The 19636-nt window shown below is 41.9% G+C and overlaps 1 protein-coding gene across 5 annotated transcripts in view; it reads right to left on the bottom strand.

Moving 5' to 3' along the window:
- Positions 1-281: 281 nt before the first annotated feature.
- Positions 282-19636, bottom strand: part of MYB (MYB proto-oncogene, transcription factor) — a 28549-nt gene continuing 9194 nt past the window's right edge. For 2 of the 5 annotated variants that reach the window (XM_075087691.1, XM_075087690.1), the window contains exons 7-15: positions 18964-19044; positions 18459-18563; positions 16881-17138; positions 13728-13870; positions 13216-13330; positions 13004-13129; positions 12219-12329; positions 11471-11578; positions 282-1721 (exon numbers count right to left, since the gene is read on the bottom strand). In XM_075087691.1, coding sequence (XP_074943792.1) covers positions 1605-1721; positions 11471-11578; positions 12219-12329; positions 13004-13129; positions 13216-13330; positions 13728-13870; positions 16881-17138; positions 18459-18563; positions 18964-19044 — 1164 coding nt within the window. In that variant the 3' untranslated portion in view covers positions 282-1604. Of the gene's footprint in view, positions 1722-11470; positions 11579-12218; positions 12330-13003; positions 13130-13215; positions 13331-13727; positions 13871-15454; positions 15821-16880; positions 17139-18458; positions 18564-18963; positions 19045-19636 lie in introns of all 5 variants that reach the window. The other 3 variants (XM_075087695.1, XM_075087692.1, XM_075087693.1) reach the window with 2 other exon arrangements.

The following is a 19636-nucleotide window of genomic DNA, read 5'->3' as shown; positions in this document are numbered from 1 at the left end:
GGTGCAGCAAGCCTCCCACCGGCTGAAGCTGACCTGGACTTTGGTGTCACTAGAGATGTGCCTCGAGTTTACAACACTCTAAATGCTTACTGTTTTGTGCTGTGCTCCTTCCACTTCTTTAACAATCAGTGAGAACTGAGGATGTTGAGGCTACCTGCGGTGTGCAAACCTCTGTTCCTTACTTATCTAAGTGTGCTGGAAAAAACCTTCTTGGGTTGATTGTTGCCTACAACACCACCGCCAAAACATTAAAGACAAACAAGATTAGGAGACCATGCTGGTTTCAGTATAAAAAGGACACACTTTATTTATCTACAAGGCAGTACATTGTTGTATAAAAAATTAAGTGCAGATGAAGCTGCACTAAATGCTATTAAGGCAGCAAAGTCAGAGGCTGTTATAAAAAAAAAACAATAAAAAAATAAAATAAAATCAGTGTTTTGCCATATCTATAAAGATTTGGTATGGCAGTACGAAGAACCATATATTTCTAAGAACCTGATTCAGTACACAAGACCCAAATTAGGGAACAATTAGCTAGACATGGAACAAAACAGACAACATGAACAAGACAGTGTTCTCCCAAACGTATGAAGGTGCAATGCATGCTGTTACAAACCAATGAGAAACAAAACAACACATCCAGACAAAAAAAGAAATCTCCCAGGAACAGTGTTCAAAAATATTGCTTATAAAAAAGGGGGGAAAATATAAATGATGTAAAAAAATTAAAATAAAAAGGTCTGAAATGCTAGTGCATAGTCAATTAGCTAACATCAACATTTCTTTTCTTTCCATATAAAGCTCTACTGCTCCTTTTACACTAGCAGCATGTCTACACGCTAAGGTCTGTAGCAGCAAAACACAGTATTCATTTGGCATTTACAAAATTAAATTACTGAATAAAAATATAATTTTTCTCATAAATCTATGTTTCATACAGTAATATTTTTTAAAGCAAGCTAATTACCCCCCCCCAAACAGAAACACACAATGTATAATGGCCTAGAACCATAACATAATGAAAGAGTATTTCAAGAGGCATGGGTGTTTGAGCATTCACAATCTTGATCAGTTTTCCCCCCTTGCACAGACTAACATTTGTAGTAATGCTTTTCACTTCAGTATTTTACACCAATGCATTTTGTTCAGTGATTTAAAATATATCTGTTTGAGTACCTGCTCTTTTATTATAAAAAAAATAAAAAAAAGAAACAAACAAAACCCCGCCCCTGGCTAACACATCACTGAAATAACAATACTGGTGTATTAGGTCGGCTTGATCTCAAGAAGTACAAAAAAATTACCTTTATTTTAAGTCTGCACTTAAGATCATTAATTACTGATTCAAACTTAATACCTAATAATTTAGGCAAGTATAATCTGTTCAAAAAAAAAAAAAAACCCTCTTAAGTTGGGTGAAATCCAACAAGAATATATATGCTGAGTGACTAAATGCACTTTGTGCTGCTCCCAACTGTTGTACCACAACAAAGATAGGCTCTTCTCCCATTCATGAAAAGTTTTCATGCTGAGGAACAGGAATTTCCCAGCGGAGGTGAAGTGTTCTCAAAACCATAATGCTTCTCTGTCCGTTGACCCTTTCACATCACCAGAGTCCGGGTGGGGAAGGCGGCCATGTACTTGCGCGCCTGATCCGTCAGGGCCATCTGATCCTCGATCTTCCCGCAGGACGCTGACTCCCAGGCGTTGTTCAGATGCTAAATTAGAAGCAGGCAGAGAGATTTGGGGTGAACGTCATGTGGCTCATTCATAGCCCCAGCCGAAGCCAGGCCCGCTCACCATTAAGTGTTGCATGAACACACAGTAGGACATTGTCTCAGCTCCAGATAAATCGAAATCTCAACACAACAGGAAAAAAAACTATTGCCCCCACTTCTCAGGTAGCGACCGGAGGGGTGGGCAGACCAGACGACCTGCAGAGGGGCATACCACAAGAGCCGGGATCCAAACCTCCTCACTTCTCTCTCAGACATTGTCTTCTCAGTGAGGCCATATTTAAAGCCTTGCCTTTAATCCTTCCTTTCCGTGAAAGGTCTAAAAAGACAATCTATTTGCAGGTGGACTTTACAGTCAACGGGGCACAGACAGGTTAAAGCCCACAGTTATAATGTTCAGTGCTACCACCACACACAAATTCCTGCCAACCCTTCACTCTAGAAATACAGCTGCTCTGCCCCTTCATTCCCTAAATGGACCTGACAATCCTGGCTGCCTGACCACAGCTAACAAAAAGTCCCGTGCTCAAAGGTGCTTTCACCTGTGTGCAGCGATTAGCACGTGCCCATTAGCAGAGCTCCTCCGGCAACGGAGAAGGCGGGGGGTGGCGACTCTCAGCAGAAAGAGCATTTTAATTATTGTGTAAGCCATTTCACTTCTTGTGGTATTTATGGAGGTTACAGACACCATTTAGTATAATGTTAAAGTGAGATAAACATATCTGCAGAGGGCTGTGCACACTGTATTTTATTTACTCACTACACATGTGAGATGTTTCTCATTGCCTTGAGCTATAAACAGTAATGAAATTTCAAAGCTCCTAGGATTTACCAGTATACACACACAGTTACACACACTTTTTTTTTTTCTATTGAACTCTTTCACATACGCAGTGTGCCCACTTTTCCACATCAAGATACTCACTAAGCCCTGAATAAAAACTCTGTTATTATGTGGTGCTAGTTGCATGAATACCCTGCATTCTAAAAATGCACACGACCGTGCTTAATGGAAAGCTGCCTGCCAACGAGGAGATCCCGGCCCTGTTGAAGATTGAGAAGGTCTACCCCCAAGATCTACCAACAAAGACAAATCAAGAGAAACCCTTGTCTATTTCCCCGTGCTTTCAAAAATGGTCATCTTTGCAGTTCAAGATCTGCATTGCTCAACGAGATACCCAACGCCTTCCCAACATCTAGGACACTGGGTGAAGCATAATTCAGTGGACTGCAAACCGCCTCCTAAGAGCAGAACTGCCCCAGCGTGCCCATGGCTCTTTATGCTGCTCCTTCTAGTTGCTAACTGTGCAAGAGGATCCTTGAATTGTGTTTAGAGAATGCTCTTCTGACTGTAAACAGTGTTATCTGAGACATATGGATAGTAAAAGGCTGGGCAACATATGAAATACAGATAATTTGTCAGAACATGCCCTTATCTGGGCACTGGTACAAACACAGGGACCGAAGTTCCCTGCCTCAGAAGGCTTATAGTCTTAAAATGGACAAAACGAGTGAATAAGTAAGCAGCATGGCCAAGATGAGCGCAAGCATGTTAGTCCTCTGTGAACTGCTGGGCTTCCCTAGACATGGCTTTCTCTTCTCTGTAGACAAGTTCCAAATGTTTTCTCTGTTCCTGATGCCTTTTTGCAGGGAAAAATCCTGCTGAGCATCAGTGGGAGTTCCCCATGTGAAGGAGAACCAGGTCAGGCCTCAAATCAATAAGTTTCTGCAGCTTTTTGTGGGAAAGCCGCATCTGTGAAGTGAACAAACGTGCCGTACACCTCTTTTCTAGAGTGGTTCAACCTGGGCTGGCTGTGTACCTTGTGCTGTGGCTCAGCCTAGGGCACACACCACAGCCAAAAAGCAGGTGTGACATACTTTCTGCATGCCGCAGACATGCATGCGACACATTACAGCTTCTTTTATGTTTTGGTTAAACAGCTTCCAGGGTAACTTTTTCAAAGGCACCTACATCAGCTGGGAACCTACAGCCTCCTGTTGATCCTCAGTGGGACTCAGGCACCTGTGAATATTTTACCCTATTATTTTAGAGGTATTTGCATGAGGGACCAAATTCATGCCTGGTACAATGCTATCGGATTTACTCAGAAATCAGATTTGGTCTGTACACCTCAAAAGCCGTTGGTAGTTCCACGATATTCAACATTTCGAAGGACAAAAATACATGTCCCACCAATACTTCCCCGTGATCTCCCAAAGCTCAAATGAACTGTTCTAGAAAAGTGAGATCAGCGGTCTGCTAAATAACTGAAAACATGTATGGAGAAGTCCATCTGTCACAGTACGTCAATTTTAAAAAAGAGAAGTAACTTCAGGCAAGGAGTGTCCCGATTTCATAAATTAGGCGTAATTGTTAGTATCTACACCGAGCTCTTTGTATTAACAGCCATGTGCTTAGAAAAGAAAAAATAATAAATCTCTATCCTGATATCTCCAACATCTCAGCAGGCTGCTACATGTCACTCATTCCACTGAAAGCCTGGTCTTCGTTTAACCTGATGTCAGTGCAGCAGAAGCCGCTGAGGCACGCAGTAACCCTCTGCCCTCCCTCCAGCGCCCCGGGGAAGTGCTGGGCAGCAGACGCAGCAAGCGGCAGGAGGATCAGCTAGACCCCTGACTTGAGCCTGCTCGAAACAACGTACTCAAATTTTGCCCTAGAGACAGTGCAGGAGAATCTCCCCGCAGAGTTTTGACCCTTGGATTACTTCCCTAGAAATACATTACACCATTTTTTTCCCCTCTTGTGACAAATTTATAAAAAGAAACTAACTTTGCAGTCCCACTGACGGTGGTGAGAGCTTTGCTCCAGTAGAGAAAGCAGAATTTGACCCAAATTAGTGTATTTACTGCAGCAGTATATTTACTGAGACAGCTTTCCATTTTATCCTGGGGGACCCAGATAACGTTTCAGTGGGTATATTTAATAAACATTTTCTGTCTGAAGCCTTGGCTCTCAGCAGCCAACACAAAACAAAGCACAATGCCTTTGCCTTGCCAGCCCTGCAGCCCAGCGCCGGAGGCACGTGTGAAAGTTATCCGGACGCGAGAAGTTTTACTTCCCTTCTTGGCAGGGAGCGCTGGGTCCCAGGACCCACACAGAGCGCCTTGCCGTCCTGGGCACGCACAGCTCTGGGAGCACTTAGCGAAAAGGGAAAAGCACCGCAGTGAGTACTGACAGGGCTCTGTTACGGGCAAGTGGCAGTGCCTCGCAGAAAGCAGCGCTTGGCAAACGTACCAAAAGCAGAGAGACCTGGGCAGAAAGCTAGAGGCATGCAGCAAGACAGCACGGAAAGCAAAGCCAAAACACTCCTTTTGCAGAATGCTCATTTCATTTCCCCTATCACATTTAAAGGTCCAACTCTGCAAATCAACAGATGGAAACACAAAAGCTTTTCTAACTAGAAGCCAAAAGGCCTGCCCCAAAACCCACTGAAAGTGATGGGCATGTTTTCATTGATTCATCCCACTTAAATTCAGCCATCTAAGAGTGAGGTGTTCGTTTTGGCACCTAAATCCCTAGCCAGTGGGAAAAGAAAGGGATTTCCGCAGTACAATTCATTCCATTTGTATTGTTTTTTTATTGCCTCAAAGACTGGGAGACTACTCTCAGTTTTGCTGTCAACTAAAAGAATTTAAGCCTTTCAGCCAGTACTTCCAGCTGTATTTTTCTCTTCCACTCACAGCAGTTTTCTCTCTTTAAGTTATACAGGGAGTGGGGGGGAGAAGGTGGTGTAATACTATGAGTTCCCATAGAATAAAATTACAGACCCATGGTACAATTCCAGCTATGCCATTCTCCTTGGCTTATTTTTTTTTTTAACCTCAGTAATCCTACCAGCACATCCTTTTCCTGACAGCAAAACTACCTCACTTATCCTGTAATGCGCCTTCAACTGCCCTCAGGCAGATGCAAACTGTAAACAAACCGTCAAAGCTTTAACTGGGATATCCAGTTAAAGCACTTTAAATAAAAACTTGGACCATCTAGAGAAAACAGACCAGCGTAAGGAAAGAAAAAACTGTGGAAAGGCGCTTCAGAACAGAACTCGTCCTTCAGCACTCCGAGTCTGGACCTCATTTCATGGGCATGGGCTGTCTACATCGCTTAAGAAAGCTCCTGCATTACAACACCTTGCCTGTCAGGAGTGGATGCCAAAACCAAACACTGATGCAGTCCTGCAGTACCCAGCTCCCAGACGGATGGAAGTGTAGTAAAAATCTTTGGGCAAAGAACTGCGTTACAAGACAGAGTTTAAATCTCCGCTACGCTGGCAGGTGTCTTCAGCAACTCCAGCAAAGTTATTGGTGTTACATATGTTTCCATTAGTTTAGCCAAGTTGTGCTGGCATTTAAAACAAAACAAAACAAAAAGCCGAAATGTTTAAAATATTTAGAAGGCTCAGACTATTAGAAGGTATCTCATTGTGTTTCTCTACTGCAAAAAGCTGCGTTTCTTGCCAGTTTTCCCTTGGATTACACGGTAGGGGCAATTCGCAGAACATGCCGCTGAAAAGAAGGCTTGCAACAGAAATGCAGTACTCCTTCTGAAACAGCAAAACAATCAGCACCTTAAACAAAGCAATTTCCTAGCAGAATATGATGCGTATCGTGTAGAACAGTACAGCTTTCTATTCTGTAAGGATGCAGAACCAAGGAAAGACCTTTTACTTATCAAGACCAGGCAGTAAAGACGAATTAAAAACTCCTGTGACCGTAAATGAATTCCATTTCATTTTCTAAAGCCGAGCACTGTTTCTGCTCATGCTGCTAGTTCTCCTATGGGGCGTGGGGCAGCCTTCTCCTCAACTCTGGGGCTTCCCCGGTTGCTCAGAAATACAGCTTGCTAAATGCGTGAGAGTAAGATGGTCTGACTTTTCAGTTTTTATTATAAGCCTGATACCAAAGCTAGAAAGAGCTATTTGGTGGCACTTTTAAGAGCTTAACCCTGAAGCCCTTACTCAGACAAAACTCCTGTTTGAGAAGTATGAGCTTTCCAAGTAAGATTAATGGAAGAGATACAGAGATACCTGCAACTCACATTAGGATATTCAGTCCCTTTCTAGTTTTGTCCTTCAGTAATTTTTTTTACTCACTGATCAGAATACATTGCTGCAAATGGCTGATAGTTCAGCTGTCACTTTTCTTCTTTCTGAGAGACCATCGCCTGCTCGGGGCGACTGTAATTCCTGATCTGTTTGCCAACCCAAGTTCTGCTGCTCCGCGATGTGATGGCTGACCTGTAACTTCAAACCTCATTTTGCTCCCTCAGCTGTGCCTGTACACATCAGCCGCTGGTGAGAGCAGGGACAACACAAGGGAGGGAAATCTGCAGGGCTACCTCCCCTTGCTGTGCAAATCTTAAACCTCCTGGGGCTTCAGCACAGCGTGTTTCCCCCTCTCTCTTGATTAAACGAAGAAGAATATGAGACTTCAGTACCTTCTTGCCCTAAAAAAGCCATGGAGGAAAACCAGGGAAAGTCTGCTGCTGCAGGAGAGCATGCTGCCTCGCCTATACATTTTGTCCGAAAACCAGCTGCAAATGAAATTCCACCTTTCACTTTTTAAATGGAGAAAATCAAGGCTAGTGACAGCTCATATTCTTGAAAAGGTTAACCAAGTAACTGTTTTAAAATCCTTTAAACTTAGTCTTTAAAGAAAATGGTTACATAAACCGCTGAAAGTCAGGAAATTAGAGCTCAAACGTGTCAGTCTGTGGTTAAAAAATGGAAAGTGACAGGAGCTAGGGGTTGAAGAACATTCTCTTTAGCTTGCAGGGCTTCTACCTTGTGTTGTTTCCTTTGTTACTGGGGGAAGAAGATATCAAAGCAGCGCTATTTTCTTAAAAGGTTCCATTTCATGGTCTCTTTTGATAGCCTGCAGGGTTAGGTGGATGGTCTATGATTTAGCCTACTTTTCTACCTGTTAAAATGTCTATGTTAGGATAGTCTGTATTATGTACTGCTACTGCTACAGAACATAATGTGAAATAAACCGTAATTTTTACACAGGAAGGGCCAGAAACACAGTTTTCGTGTAACCCCTTGCAAGGCACTGTTCAAGCAAATGCTCGGTCCAGATCATCAGTTTTCCTCAATAAGGGCTTCTTAGGTTATCCCAAAGTCTTAACCCTTGGAAAAAGTTCCTAGTGAGGCCAAAAACTCCCTACAGTGATATTGTCTGAGCGACAAAAATATAGGACACAAAAATACAGGTTGTAACTAACTCCTGCAATGTAAAGCAGAAGTATTTGGGATCCATGCAATTGAGTGTAAGAGTAATTCCACCCCAAGGTAATACATGGGTTTGGTCAGACATCCCCTATTCCTGCCAGTAAGAGACTATCCAATGCACAAGCGTTAGATTTGCCATGCAGGATAAAAAAGCTGGCTGAACCTTCATACCTTACCAGAAAGATCCTACACACAGCTGCCTTTACATCCAATGCTTTACAGAGACTTAACCAGGGGATGAAATGAGGATGAAGCCCAAACTCATACCGGGTCTATGAGGGCTTTTTCTCCCATTGCTGTAGCGCAGCACCGATAGCACCACATTCCCAGTGCAGTCATATGCAGCTACCTGATCTCCCATGCCAAATGATGCGACATGCTGTTCCTCCTAAGCGATGGTGAATTATATCGTGCTATCCGATTATGGTCAGCAACCACTATCTACTAAGTTGCGTATGATCAGTTGGGTGTCCAAAATGCAGTAAAAAATATCCTTAAAGATTGCTTTGAACATCTGTTACTCTCGCCTTCTGTGGAATTTAACAGCAAAACAATAAGTAATCAGGCACTTTGGCGAGCTTATTGCTAGCCAAATAATCTTCGCCTTTATGTAAATACAGTGCAAATTACTGAAGCAATGAAAAATACTGTGGGCTGGTAAACATGCTACCTCCCTCTCATGTAAGTTCAAATTTAGAAGAAAATTGAATTTTAAGAACCAAGCATATTAGGAAAAAAGGTAAGTTTAGCGTTCCTTTTCTTTCTCTCTTCCCTCTCCATGCACACATCCCAAGGTACAGAGTGTGCTATAATTCTTCCTTGGACTGAAGTCAGTGAGAATTTGCCTAAGTAAGAACAGTTGGATCAGGCCCAAAATATTAACAGCAGCAATGTAAACATATGCAGACACAATTAAATTTCACCCAGATGAATTCCCTCGTGTTTAATGTCTACCTGCATGGAATCAATGCATTTAGTCCCGTGTTTGTGTGTGTGTCAGTGTGTGTGTACATGCATGTGGGCGATATACCAATTTATAAACTAGAAAGCATAGAACGAGAACATGCTAAAAACTGAACACAAGGCAAAATCAAGCACAAATGCTAACATTTTCAATTGCTTTGCACCCTTTAGACACGCTGTGTCCTCATCACAGACGTCCGACTCCACTGGGACGGAGGGGGAGAAGCATTAGGGCAGAGCAGCAGCAGTTTCTGGCATGAAAGCGAGCCAGACCGCCTGCCCTTTCTGAGCTGTACAGGGCCACACTCCCTGCTGATGTGAGGCCAAACAAGTCTTACCAGGGATGAAGCAGATTCTCACTTTTAACCATGACACTAAGACCAATTCAGAGAGCGCAGCCATCGGCAGACAAGACTGTGCTGTTATAAAAGGTCTGTATTTCATTCTGAAAAATCTGTCTGTGCAACCGTCAGAGAAACCTCTAGCTCATTCTTCATTTAGGATTACATTTCAGCTGAAACACTCAATGTTCCTTCATGGGCAGAGAGAATAATTTTACCTTCATACTGGTACACCAAGAAGCTGCATACTCAGTATTCATTTTGGAGCTTTTTACAACTGTTTTTTCTTTCAGTTCAACATGCTTTAAACACTAAGATGAATTGGGAAATAATTTTAAACTTAGTTTCTACCAAAGGAGAAGTCATCTTTATCCAAACAATGAGAATACCTGACTTCTAACATGCAAAATTAAAGGCTTTTCCTGAGCAAGCGCTTAAGAATGGGATCCAGAATGGGCCACAAATTGACGCATGTAAACTTCCTGAACAAAATCAGTGTGAGTGAGGACAGAAGGTTAAACAAGCCCTTTCATTTACAGCAGCTTGTAAAGAAATTATTTTTAGATAGTAGGAAATATAACACTGTTATGCCAAAGATCAAAAGATCCTATGTTACAGGCACCTCAGACGCTTCATTTTTATTACAGGCAGAATGCAGGCAACTGCCACTAACAGGACAACCTACAACATACTCTATGTACCTACCTGAAAACGTTACCCTAAGCCTATGGAGGAGCATGGAGTTTGACTGGGGGACACGGCCAGGCATCAGCATGCTGGCGAGGCAGCAGGACCAGCAGCCTCCTCCCACATGCTGGCCGGGGAGCTCCAGAGAACCCCATCAAAGCTGGAGCCCTGGGCTTCTTTGACATGAGATGGTCTGAATTCAGTCCTTAAATAACCGCCCTATCCCAGGGGCAGCGGATCTTCAAACCCTCCTCTTAGCTGTCTACCACTGTGCAGCTAAGAAACACAGTTCATGAGAAAAGAGCGAATAAGCAACAGGGAGTGAGTCTTTGGCCCCTGTGGACACACCCACGCAGAAGGGAGACACAGTCCCTGCTCTCCAAACCTGCTTTTCATCAAATGATTCTGCAGTGCAAAATACAAACCTGCTCTGTGGCAGACTGTGCCAAACAGGGACGTGAAATTTTAATATGTCGCTTTATAATGCCTGGCTAGAGATGCTTAATCAAAACCAGGTTTTCTTCATTCTTGCCTACTGTAAATAACCCCTATCGTAAATTCTGGAAAGAGGGAGGAAAGAGAGTATTAGCCATGTGGGCTATCTGTCTGAAAGTCAGGAACTATGGAGTTATAATTTCCTTTCTGACAGTGACTCAGCCGGAGGAACGCGACACTTTCCCTCAATTTGCCCATTTGGAGAATGGACATAAAATCGCTTATTCATCTACCTAAGAAATACAGGGTGTGGTGGAAGGATAATTGATCATCACCTACACTGCGTTTCATCCTCTGAATGACTTCTGTGCACAAGAGTTGACAAAGAGTCTGCCAATGACTTTGGTGGGCTTTGGATCAGGCCCTAATGTAACAGCTATATTTTAAAGTTCAGCAAATGTATACGTTTGTTAACAGCCGGAAAATGCATAAATATGTAAAACCCAGCCTCACATCTGGCTTACATTAAAACAGTCACACATTTAATTCAGTTCAGAGATTCTGTAAGCGTTACGAGGCCCCTTCAGACCACTGTTTACAACCACGTTTCTGGTGCGACCTCAGCCTGCGTTCAGGGAAAGGCCATCCTGGTGCTTGGCTGGGCTGGCAATACTGACTGAATCTGTGCCAGCCAGCTGGGCAGCTAGCTCTCGCCCCGAAGCCAGTGACAAGTTCTGGCCACCACCAAAACACTCAGCTCTCCTGCTCTCCTAAACAGCAGAGCCACCTACAAGAAGTCTATAGGAAAAAGCCTCTCGTACCTGTTTAACACTGGAGCCAGCTGAGTTACAGTGCCCCACACACAGGGCTTTGCCCTGTTTAGCTTCCTGGCACAGCTGTAGCCTTGGCGTCCCCACCCTCCACAGGAAAGGTGAGATCCTCAGCCACATTCATCTGAATGTTTCATTCTTCCATATTCAAAACCAGTCTCTGATAAAGCAATATATATAAGGTTTTTTATAAGCAAAGGGTATTTTTGTTAAAGAATAGTTACCTGCAGAGGACTAGCTAGTGGCTTGTTCCTAGGTACTGCAAAAGTTTTGTGAAAACCACCATCCTCTTCAGGCACAGGCATCTTTAAAATGGAGCTCGTAAGAAGATTCTGAACAGGAAAAGAAAAAAAAAACAGTTTTTCAGTAACTCAAGAGAACAATTCAAATTTGAACATATTAAAAGCAGACTCAGCCTGACTGCAGAGGGTGCAACACTGGGCATGGTCAGAGACGGAACGCTCTGCCTGGGAGCAGACCTCAGCCTTGGGTCCCTGGGACTTGGCTTTGCAGGAGCACTGTCATGTGCAAAGGTTTTTCATCCAGTGAAGCTCCCAAGTGCAAGAATAACAATAACATTGACTAGTCCTGGGAAGCAAAGGGATCCATGCTCATGCAAGGTCTCCTTTGCACAAAACAAATCAGACTCTCTCTTTGTTTTACCAGTTTCAACGATGTGATCTAGTCATTTCTATACCCAGGTGCAGGCGCCCTCCGAGTGCAGGCTCGATACAAAGACTGTGGGCTGCACAATGACTGCAACTTCTGCTGCCTTCTACTACAGGCATTACAGTGATCTAATGAAGAGTGGGATTTTGCTTCTTATGCTTAATACAGGAAAATGATATGGAAATAATGAATAATGAGTACTTGTGAGGAGGGTCAGACAAAATATTTTCTCTCTTGAATCTAAGATCTGAACAGGGATGTAAACCACAAAAATCATTTGGTGGTGTGAAAACTTGCACTTACTGGCACATCTTCCGTAGCAGACGTATGCGTAAAGAGCTGAGTGTTCAGGTTTTCTCCTTCCCAGTGATTCGAGCAAAAAAAATTTCCAGCTTTATCTGTTGGAGACTCCACCTGAAAGCAGGAAAGGTGCCATGATAAAAAGCAGTACCTAACTGACCAGAAGGAGACATACCTGTTAGTTCTTAATAAATTGAATACATATTCTTCACAGCTGTGCATAATGCATGTTTACAGTCCTGTCTTTTACAGCACCCAGAAGAAAAAAGTTCAAGTTTCTCAGAAAAACCCCCACCTAAAAAAACTTTGAGTGCTTGCACTCGGCGTTCTCAGTCAGTATTCAGGAGTTTAATCCCCTAGAAAGGACTGAGAATATATGTATTTTTAGAACTTTAGTGTCAAAGTAGTATAATGCAATGTCCTCAATTGTTCAGGTTTCTAAGTCACTCCATGGAGCTTGGTCCCTGTGGGGTTCTTCTATAGTTTTCACCAATATTAGAAAGATTCAATCCAAATTCCTGTCTAATTTTTTTTTCTTTTTAAGTTTCAAATGAAAACTGCATTAGAACGGCCCAAGCAAACCCCTGCTGAAAACAGCAGAAAGACTTCTATGGAAATCAATGGGAGATGAATTAGGCATGCCTAGTATACTATATAGAACCGACACTAAGATCTTGGGGCTCACATGAAAGAAAAACAGACACTGCTATTTAACAGAAAAGGTATTGGTATAAGTTTCTCAGCAAAGAGTGCTGAATTAAATTGCCTCAGGTAAGTTTGAGATTTACCTCTTGTTTGATTTTCTTCAGCAAAGGGGGTCCACTTTCATGTAGCCCAGCCACTATTGCAGATTCCTCCGACTCCTGCTTGATAACGTCCTGCAGATCTTCTACAAGATGAGTCGGAGTTTGAGGCTGAAAGGAAGAAACGTTATATCCAAGTCCCAGAACATCCCTCTGCACTAATATCAAAGCAACTTTTATCATTGTTTCCTTCTTACCAGCATCTTCAAAGGACCATATTTGATTTCCTGAGCTGCAAGTGCGTTTTTGAATGGAGTGGGTGTTCTTGGAGAGCTCTCTAATATCGACCTCTTGATTGCTGGAGTTCTGAAACTTTAAAAAGAGGGAGAAAAACTTTAAAGGAACATGCTTGGAATTATTACCTCTTTACAGAATATGTGCATACAGACAGTGGCTGCTGTAAGACTTCGACAAATATTTTCCTGCAATCCTACAATCCATTTTACTTTTCTGGCAGAACATCTATTTAAGTGTGATAAGGTGCACTGGCTTTATTTAAAAAACTGGCGAGTCTATATGCATGATCGTTCTGTATTAGTAACTTACCTTCACAGTTATAAAGTGGAAGTTTTACTCCAAACTAAGAAAAATCTGAATGTGCTAGCAAACAGCTCTGCAGGAAGCACAGTGACCCAGCGCTTCAGTTGTGTGCAAACCTGAAGAAATGGACCCTCATGAACCTGACAAGACAGCGTGGTAACAGACTTACACGTGATTTTCCTTCTGAGCTTTGAAAGTCTGGTCCCTGTGGAAAGGCGTGGTAACAGCCATCTTATGGCCACACACTGGCGTGGAAGTTAGCGCAGGGTTGTCCAGGTTCAGGTTTTCGTGACTGGATGAGGTGTTTAAGAACTGCAGGTAGGGAAAGGGAAAACCAACAGGAACATCCAGATTACATTGTTGACTTCTTAAGTTGATGTTATTGAACAAAATAAAAAGAAATTATTTCCTTCTGATTGACCTAAGTGATTCTCCCAACCCTACGATGCAGGTAGGTGTATATGGGGTACCTGACTACATGGTAAAACAAAACTCAAAGAGTTTGGCTGGAGCACTCAGGAAGCCAAAATGAGCACTTCAAGAGAGGGAAGTTATAAAGAAAATGACACTCTGCTCCAATGAAAAACACTCTCCACCACTTTAAGAGCCACATCCTGAAAGCCTGGTTTGGATTTTCTGCAAATAAATTTTAATTAATATTAAGAGCAGTGTGCCCAAGGAAGAACTGGGTGAAAATGAGTAAGGGATGTTTCAGGAACAAACCCACAGGAAATGGGGCTAAATTCCACAAAGATTTATATAGGGAACCTAGGTGCTTTTAAGGCACTAAATAAACTATTTATGACAGGAAAATAAATTTCCTATCATCTCTCTCAGAACAAAGTGCTCTGTTTTCACAGCACAAAATGAAAAGTGCCACCTGTGATGGGTGCATGGAGTGTTTCGGAATGGAAATAGCTGACCGAAAAGGAGGCAGCAGTATTAGTTTGGAGAAAATTGCTTTTGCATGAGTTCTACCTACTAACCTAAAATATTGTTTCCATTTCTAGTGTCTACAAATCTGTGAGTGTAGCGGTATCCTTTATTCTGACAGCGATTCACCTTATTACCTTCTAGACTCAACTTACATTGGATTAAAATACTTTATAAAAATATGGCATGTAAGAAAATACAGATTTCACTGGATAAATGATATATGATTAAAATACCTAATAGGAAATGGGACATACGGTGGGAGATCATTACATGCAATCTTTTACTATCCTTCAGGAAATGGTGTTCATCCGACTTCAAGGACTAAAGCCAAACCAAGGCGAAACTCACACAAACAGACAAGCAAAAAAACCAAAACACTTTTAAATAGTGCTACAGCTGTGAAACAAAGTAACCATCAACAGGAATTTGGAAGGCCATTTTGTAACAGGCCATTTTCCTCCTCATTCCTATTCAGCTCCACCCCACACGGCCCAGGTTGAGGATGGCAAACCGTGATTTGAACTTTCTGGTTGTTGTCAGTTTGTCTCACAACCTGAATGCTATTTAAATGCAGTTTGGGGTTTTCTAGGTCAATGAATCATACTGTAAGTGGACAGAGATGGAAAGTATTACAAATGATCAGAAATGTTAAACTCTAGTAGCTGAAGGAGTTAACAGCAAGAGCAAAGCAAGCAATTGTATTACCCTACAAAAATGATCCAAATAAAAAAGAAAACCCAAGGCCCACAGATGAATTTAAATTAAGAGAATCAACAGTTAGCTTGCTGATGATCTAAACTCAGGGGTGAAGACTAAGAGCAGCAAGAAGATTCAAACACGGAGTGAAATCAACAAGCGCAACGGTAATTAGTCATTTGTTCCAAAGGATTAGTTTCTAAATTGTTACGGCTGGGGTGACTTTTGAGAATTAGTAACATCTGTGCAGAAGTCTTGATCTACCTGCGAGGGAGAGAAGGGCAGGCTTTTGACAGGGGAGCACTTAGGAGGAGTTGAGCTGCTGACGTCAGCTAGGACCAAGGTGCTACCGTGGCCACTGGCTAAGGGGCTGGACTGCCCTCTCCTTTTGCGAAGAAGGACCCACGGAGCCGCGCTGCCCTGTGAGGCAGATAAGGACTTTGGTGAGCCAGGAGAGCCCTGACTCGACATGGTTTTGCTCAAGTTTGTGATGGGGTGTCCTCGAGGTCTACAAGCATTGGCCCCTCTTTGCTGAAGCTGCGAGACTTTGCCTGAGGGAGCTTTGCTAGCCGAAGTGTCTGTGTCTTCAAAGAATTCAAAACTGCTGAGATCACCCCATGATGAAGGATCCTGAAACAACGTGGGAGGCACGGAGCTATAAGACAGTATATAGTGCCACCTCATGAAAATACACCGCTAGGATATGCCCATAACCACCAACAACAATAAAGTCTTTCCCACTTCAATTCAGCTTGACCCTGTTTATTTGAGTAGTAACACTGTGAACGCTTATTTGTGTTTTCAATATATACCTTGATCACATCAAACTGTCTAACATCCTAGTAGTGTTGCTGGCAACTGAGTCCCTAAAGAAACAATGAGTCAGACAACGTCTTCACTATCTACTCGCCCAGGATTTTCTGCTTGGTATGAAGACAGTGCCTTTCACTACCAAAAAATGTGTGCCTTGGGCTCTAAACCAAGACTGGTCTCCTCCTAACCTGCACGCCTGCTCTGGACATGCTGAATGGGACGTGATGCTGCATGAAGCAGACACCTCTGCTGCTGAAGGAGCGTGCCACCAGCGATCGTATTTCATCGTGCCACTTCTGTTACACGTAGTATCCCAGAGACCATAATGAGAAAAGGCCCATGCCAACGTCAGTCAGCTACTTGGCATTTAAAATGGGTGTTTCCAGTTTTTCACATATGCCAGGGCAAGCTCCTTAAACTTTGAGAAGCAGCTATTGAAGCTACAACAAAAACTTTTTAAATGTGGTGCAGATACATGAGCAGCCACGCATAAACCTACGCCATGTGTCACTTCAAATATAAACAAATATAATTTCATTGGTTAAAATCTTTCATGGTCACTCTGATTCTATTTTAAGGAGACTTCATATAGAGAGATTGCTTCAAGCGTCTGTTGTGCAGTTTGCTAAAAATCACACTCCCATACCAAGGTGTAGCAGGAAAGGGAGACACCCACAAAAAGCATATGCATCCACAGTTGAGGGCTTCATTTATGAGCAGCCGCATTTTGTTATGTCAGAAGCTAAGCTTCAGATCTCGTAGCAATTAAAAGTTACTCAGAAAAAAACCAAAAGAAACACATTTAGGACTGTCCCAGTTCCTCTCCCCTCACTCCTTGACCACGTAAAAATCCACCTGAGGCAGCAAGTCTACTTACGGAGTCTATTAACTGGAGTGTTTCTGCAAATTCTAAGAGGTTCTTAACATTATCCAGGATGTTGCTCTGGTGAACAATCATGCACCGTGCAGGGGATGCACTTTCCTCAGGTAAGCAACCGTGATCCACCGGTGGAGATGGAGTGCAGTGGTGATGTTCCCCCAAACAGGAAACAGGTGCATTGTCACCACTGGTCCTGGTACTGTCAGCAATTGTGGTGCTGTGCCAGCCGGGGTAATTTGATGTGTGGTTCTGTGTCTAAAGGAAGAAGAAAAAAAAAAAAGAAAAGGGGGGGGAAAAAAGGCAGAAGGAACTTAGCAATGAAATTGCACAAGGTGTCAGATGCCACTGGAGGAAAGATAAAAGTAGTTGCATCATCATCTAAAAGCTTATGCCTACGAAACAATTGTCAAGATGTTTCCTTTCATCAGTGCAAGATCTCATTTTAAGTAATATTGGCATTGTATTTGTTATTCCAAAGTTACCTCATAATTTACTTCCAGGATTAGGAGCATGTATCATTACCAACACATAATCAATGCATACTGTGTTACTCCAAAAGCTCAAAAAGTGTCTACAAGTAATTTTCTGTGAGAAGCAAGAAACGGCAGGATTTCCCTACTGAGCGCTCAGCACTGTAGAAGGCTAAAGGGTTTAAGAGTTAGAGTTGCTTTTGTTTGCTTATCTCCTTTTCTTCTTCTATCCCTGTCTAATGCTACAGCTTACACCAATGCAATGAAGAGGCTGTCAAATCAACGTGGTTAGGAAAGCAGAAGAACAAATTAACAGAAGTTTCTTTCCAGTGTGATCATGCAACAGAAGAAATTGCAAAACATTAACTAAAGTTAAAAAGTGGCCAAACTAACGTATCATGCATGCAGTTGTTTTACTATTAATTTAAATATTACCCAAAAAAAAAAGAATCTGCTGGCTATCACCTATCTTCAAAAATGATTTGGGGATTCTTGGCTTTGGTGATGGTGTTAAGTAATTACATAAGGGTTTTCACACATTAACATCCAATGGCATATACAACAAAGTGCGAGAATTCAGTAATAGCCAGCATTTGCTCCACACATGCAGTTACCAAGAATCTAACATTATTTGGAGAGGTAAAACAAACTGTCAAACATGCACCAAGTCTGAAGCTTACGAAGTATATAAAACACAGCTGAAGGAAAGAATACAACAGAGAAGAAAAATCTAATGTACAGGCACTACATTTTCATCACATGAACCATTGCACACTTTCAGAAATGCAGATCCCATTGATTTAAGATCTGTGGGATTTTTCATTTTCGTACAGTCATCATGCTTCCAATATTACATCACGTGACAGAGCCCAGCCCTGCTCCCGCTTTGCCAAGTAAAATACCTGCAAATTGTTTGCTTTTTTTTCCTCAATAAAAGAATTTACAAAGCAAATACAGATTTTATATGTGCTATGTTTCATTCTTTCAAAACGGAAATATAGAGCCTTGATTAGTATCGAAGGCAGAGGGGGAGTAAAAAGTTAAAAAGACAAGCACTGGGGTAACGCTGCTATCCCTCCATCCAAGCACACAGTGACATTCTTACTGGTAATGCCTGCTGCCCTTTCAGTTCATTCTCAGTCGACATTAGTAGCAACTCTAATTCCTTTATTCGTTTTTCTTTCTCAGGGTCTTCATCATTATAGTGTCTCTGAAATTAAGAGTTAAGGGAAAAGAAAAGATAAAGGTCTGATAGGATGTAGCAACTAAAATGCTTATGGCTTGCCGTCCTGTGGTTATAACAGCCAAATTAGACTCAAAGATGAAACAAACGTCAATTGTGTTTTCCACTACCAAAGTCCCTGCTGAATTTCAGTACAGACATTTGAAACGGAGAAAGTGAAAGCTATCACACCAGATGCCAACTACTGTGTTTTAAATCCACTTCAGAAGAAGCAATTATTAGCCATGTTAGAACTCCCCCACCTTCCCCATTTTCTCTCTTTGCCACACTTATTACATTAAAATCTTTCCTTAATGTACGGTGTCTGCATTTTGACTTATCAAAAGTTTAACAAATTGACTCTTGAAATGAGGTTCAAGTTATCTACCTGAATAGCTGCAGCAGCTGGCTGAGGAACATTGACAATATTTACATGCAGTGCTACTGGATATGGGATCTGACCAGGGACCTAGGCCAAAAAGCAAAAGACACTAAAAGTTATTATTTCTACCATATTGTCTGCCTGCATTGTGAATTTGTGTTAAACGTACTTTGCTTTTAGGTATTTCGTATTTATAGTCTATGGAGATGAAATAGCAAAAAAAAAAAACCACAACCAACAATGTTTACAAGAAAAGAAAACAGTTTTTTAGGAATATGACAGCGAGCATTACAGAGGAAGAAAGAAAATTCATATATGAAATATCCACCCTTCCTGAATGAGAAAAGATGAATAATTTATAGATGCATTTGTAAGATTTTTCTAAATTGAAGTGAAAATGCAAAAGATACAATTTATTATCATCTAAAACTCTACAATTTAACTGAAGCAGCAGCCTGTTTCATTATTAATCATTAATAGAAAAGGAATCAGATTAAAAACAATACTTGTTCACTTGGTTCCGACAGGCAACCCACAAACAGAATATTGCTGAAGGGAACGTGGGAGATTTTGACATAGAACACCAGAATCAACCATATTAAACTGATTTTCAAGCAATGTAATATTCACCATGATAAGAAACAGTACTGGGAACATGTTCACTGCTTACAAGATGTTA

The sequence above is a fragment of the Phalacrocorax aristotelis genome, chromosome 3 (assembly GCF_949628215.1).
Source record: "Phalacrocorax aristotelis chromosome 3, bGulAri2.1, whole genome shotgun sequence".
Classification (NCBI taxonomy): domain Eukaryota; kingdom Metazoa; phylum Chordata; class Aves; order Suliformes; family Phalacrocoracidae; genus Phalacrocorax; species Phalacrocorax aristotelis.
This window is presented reverse-complemented; position numbering and strand designations above follow the sequence as displayed.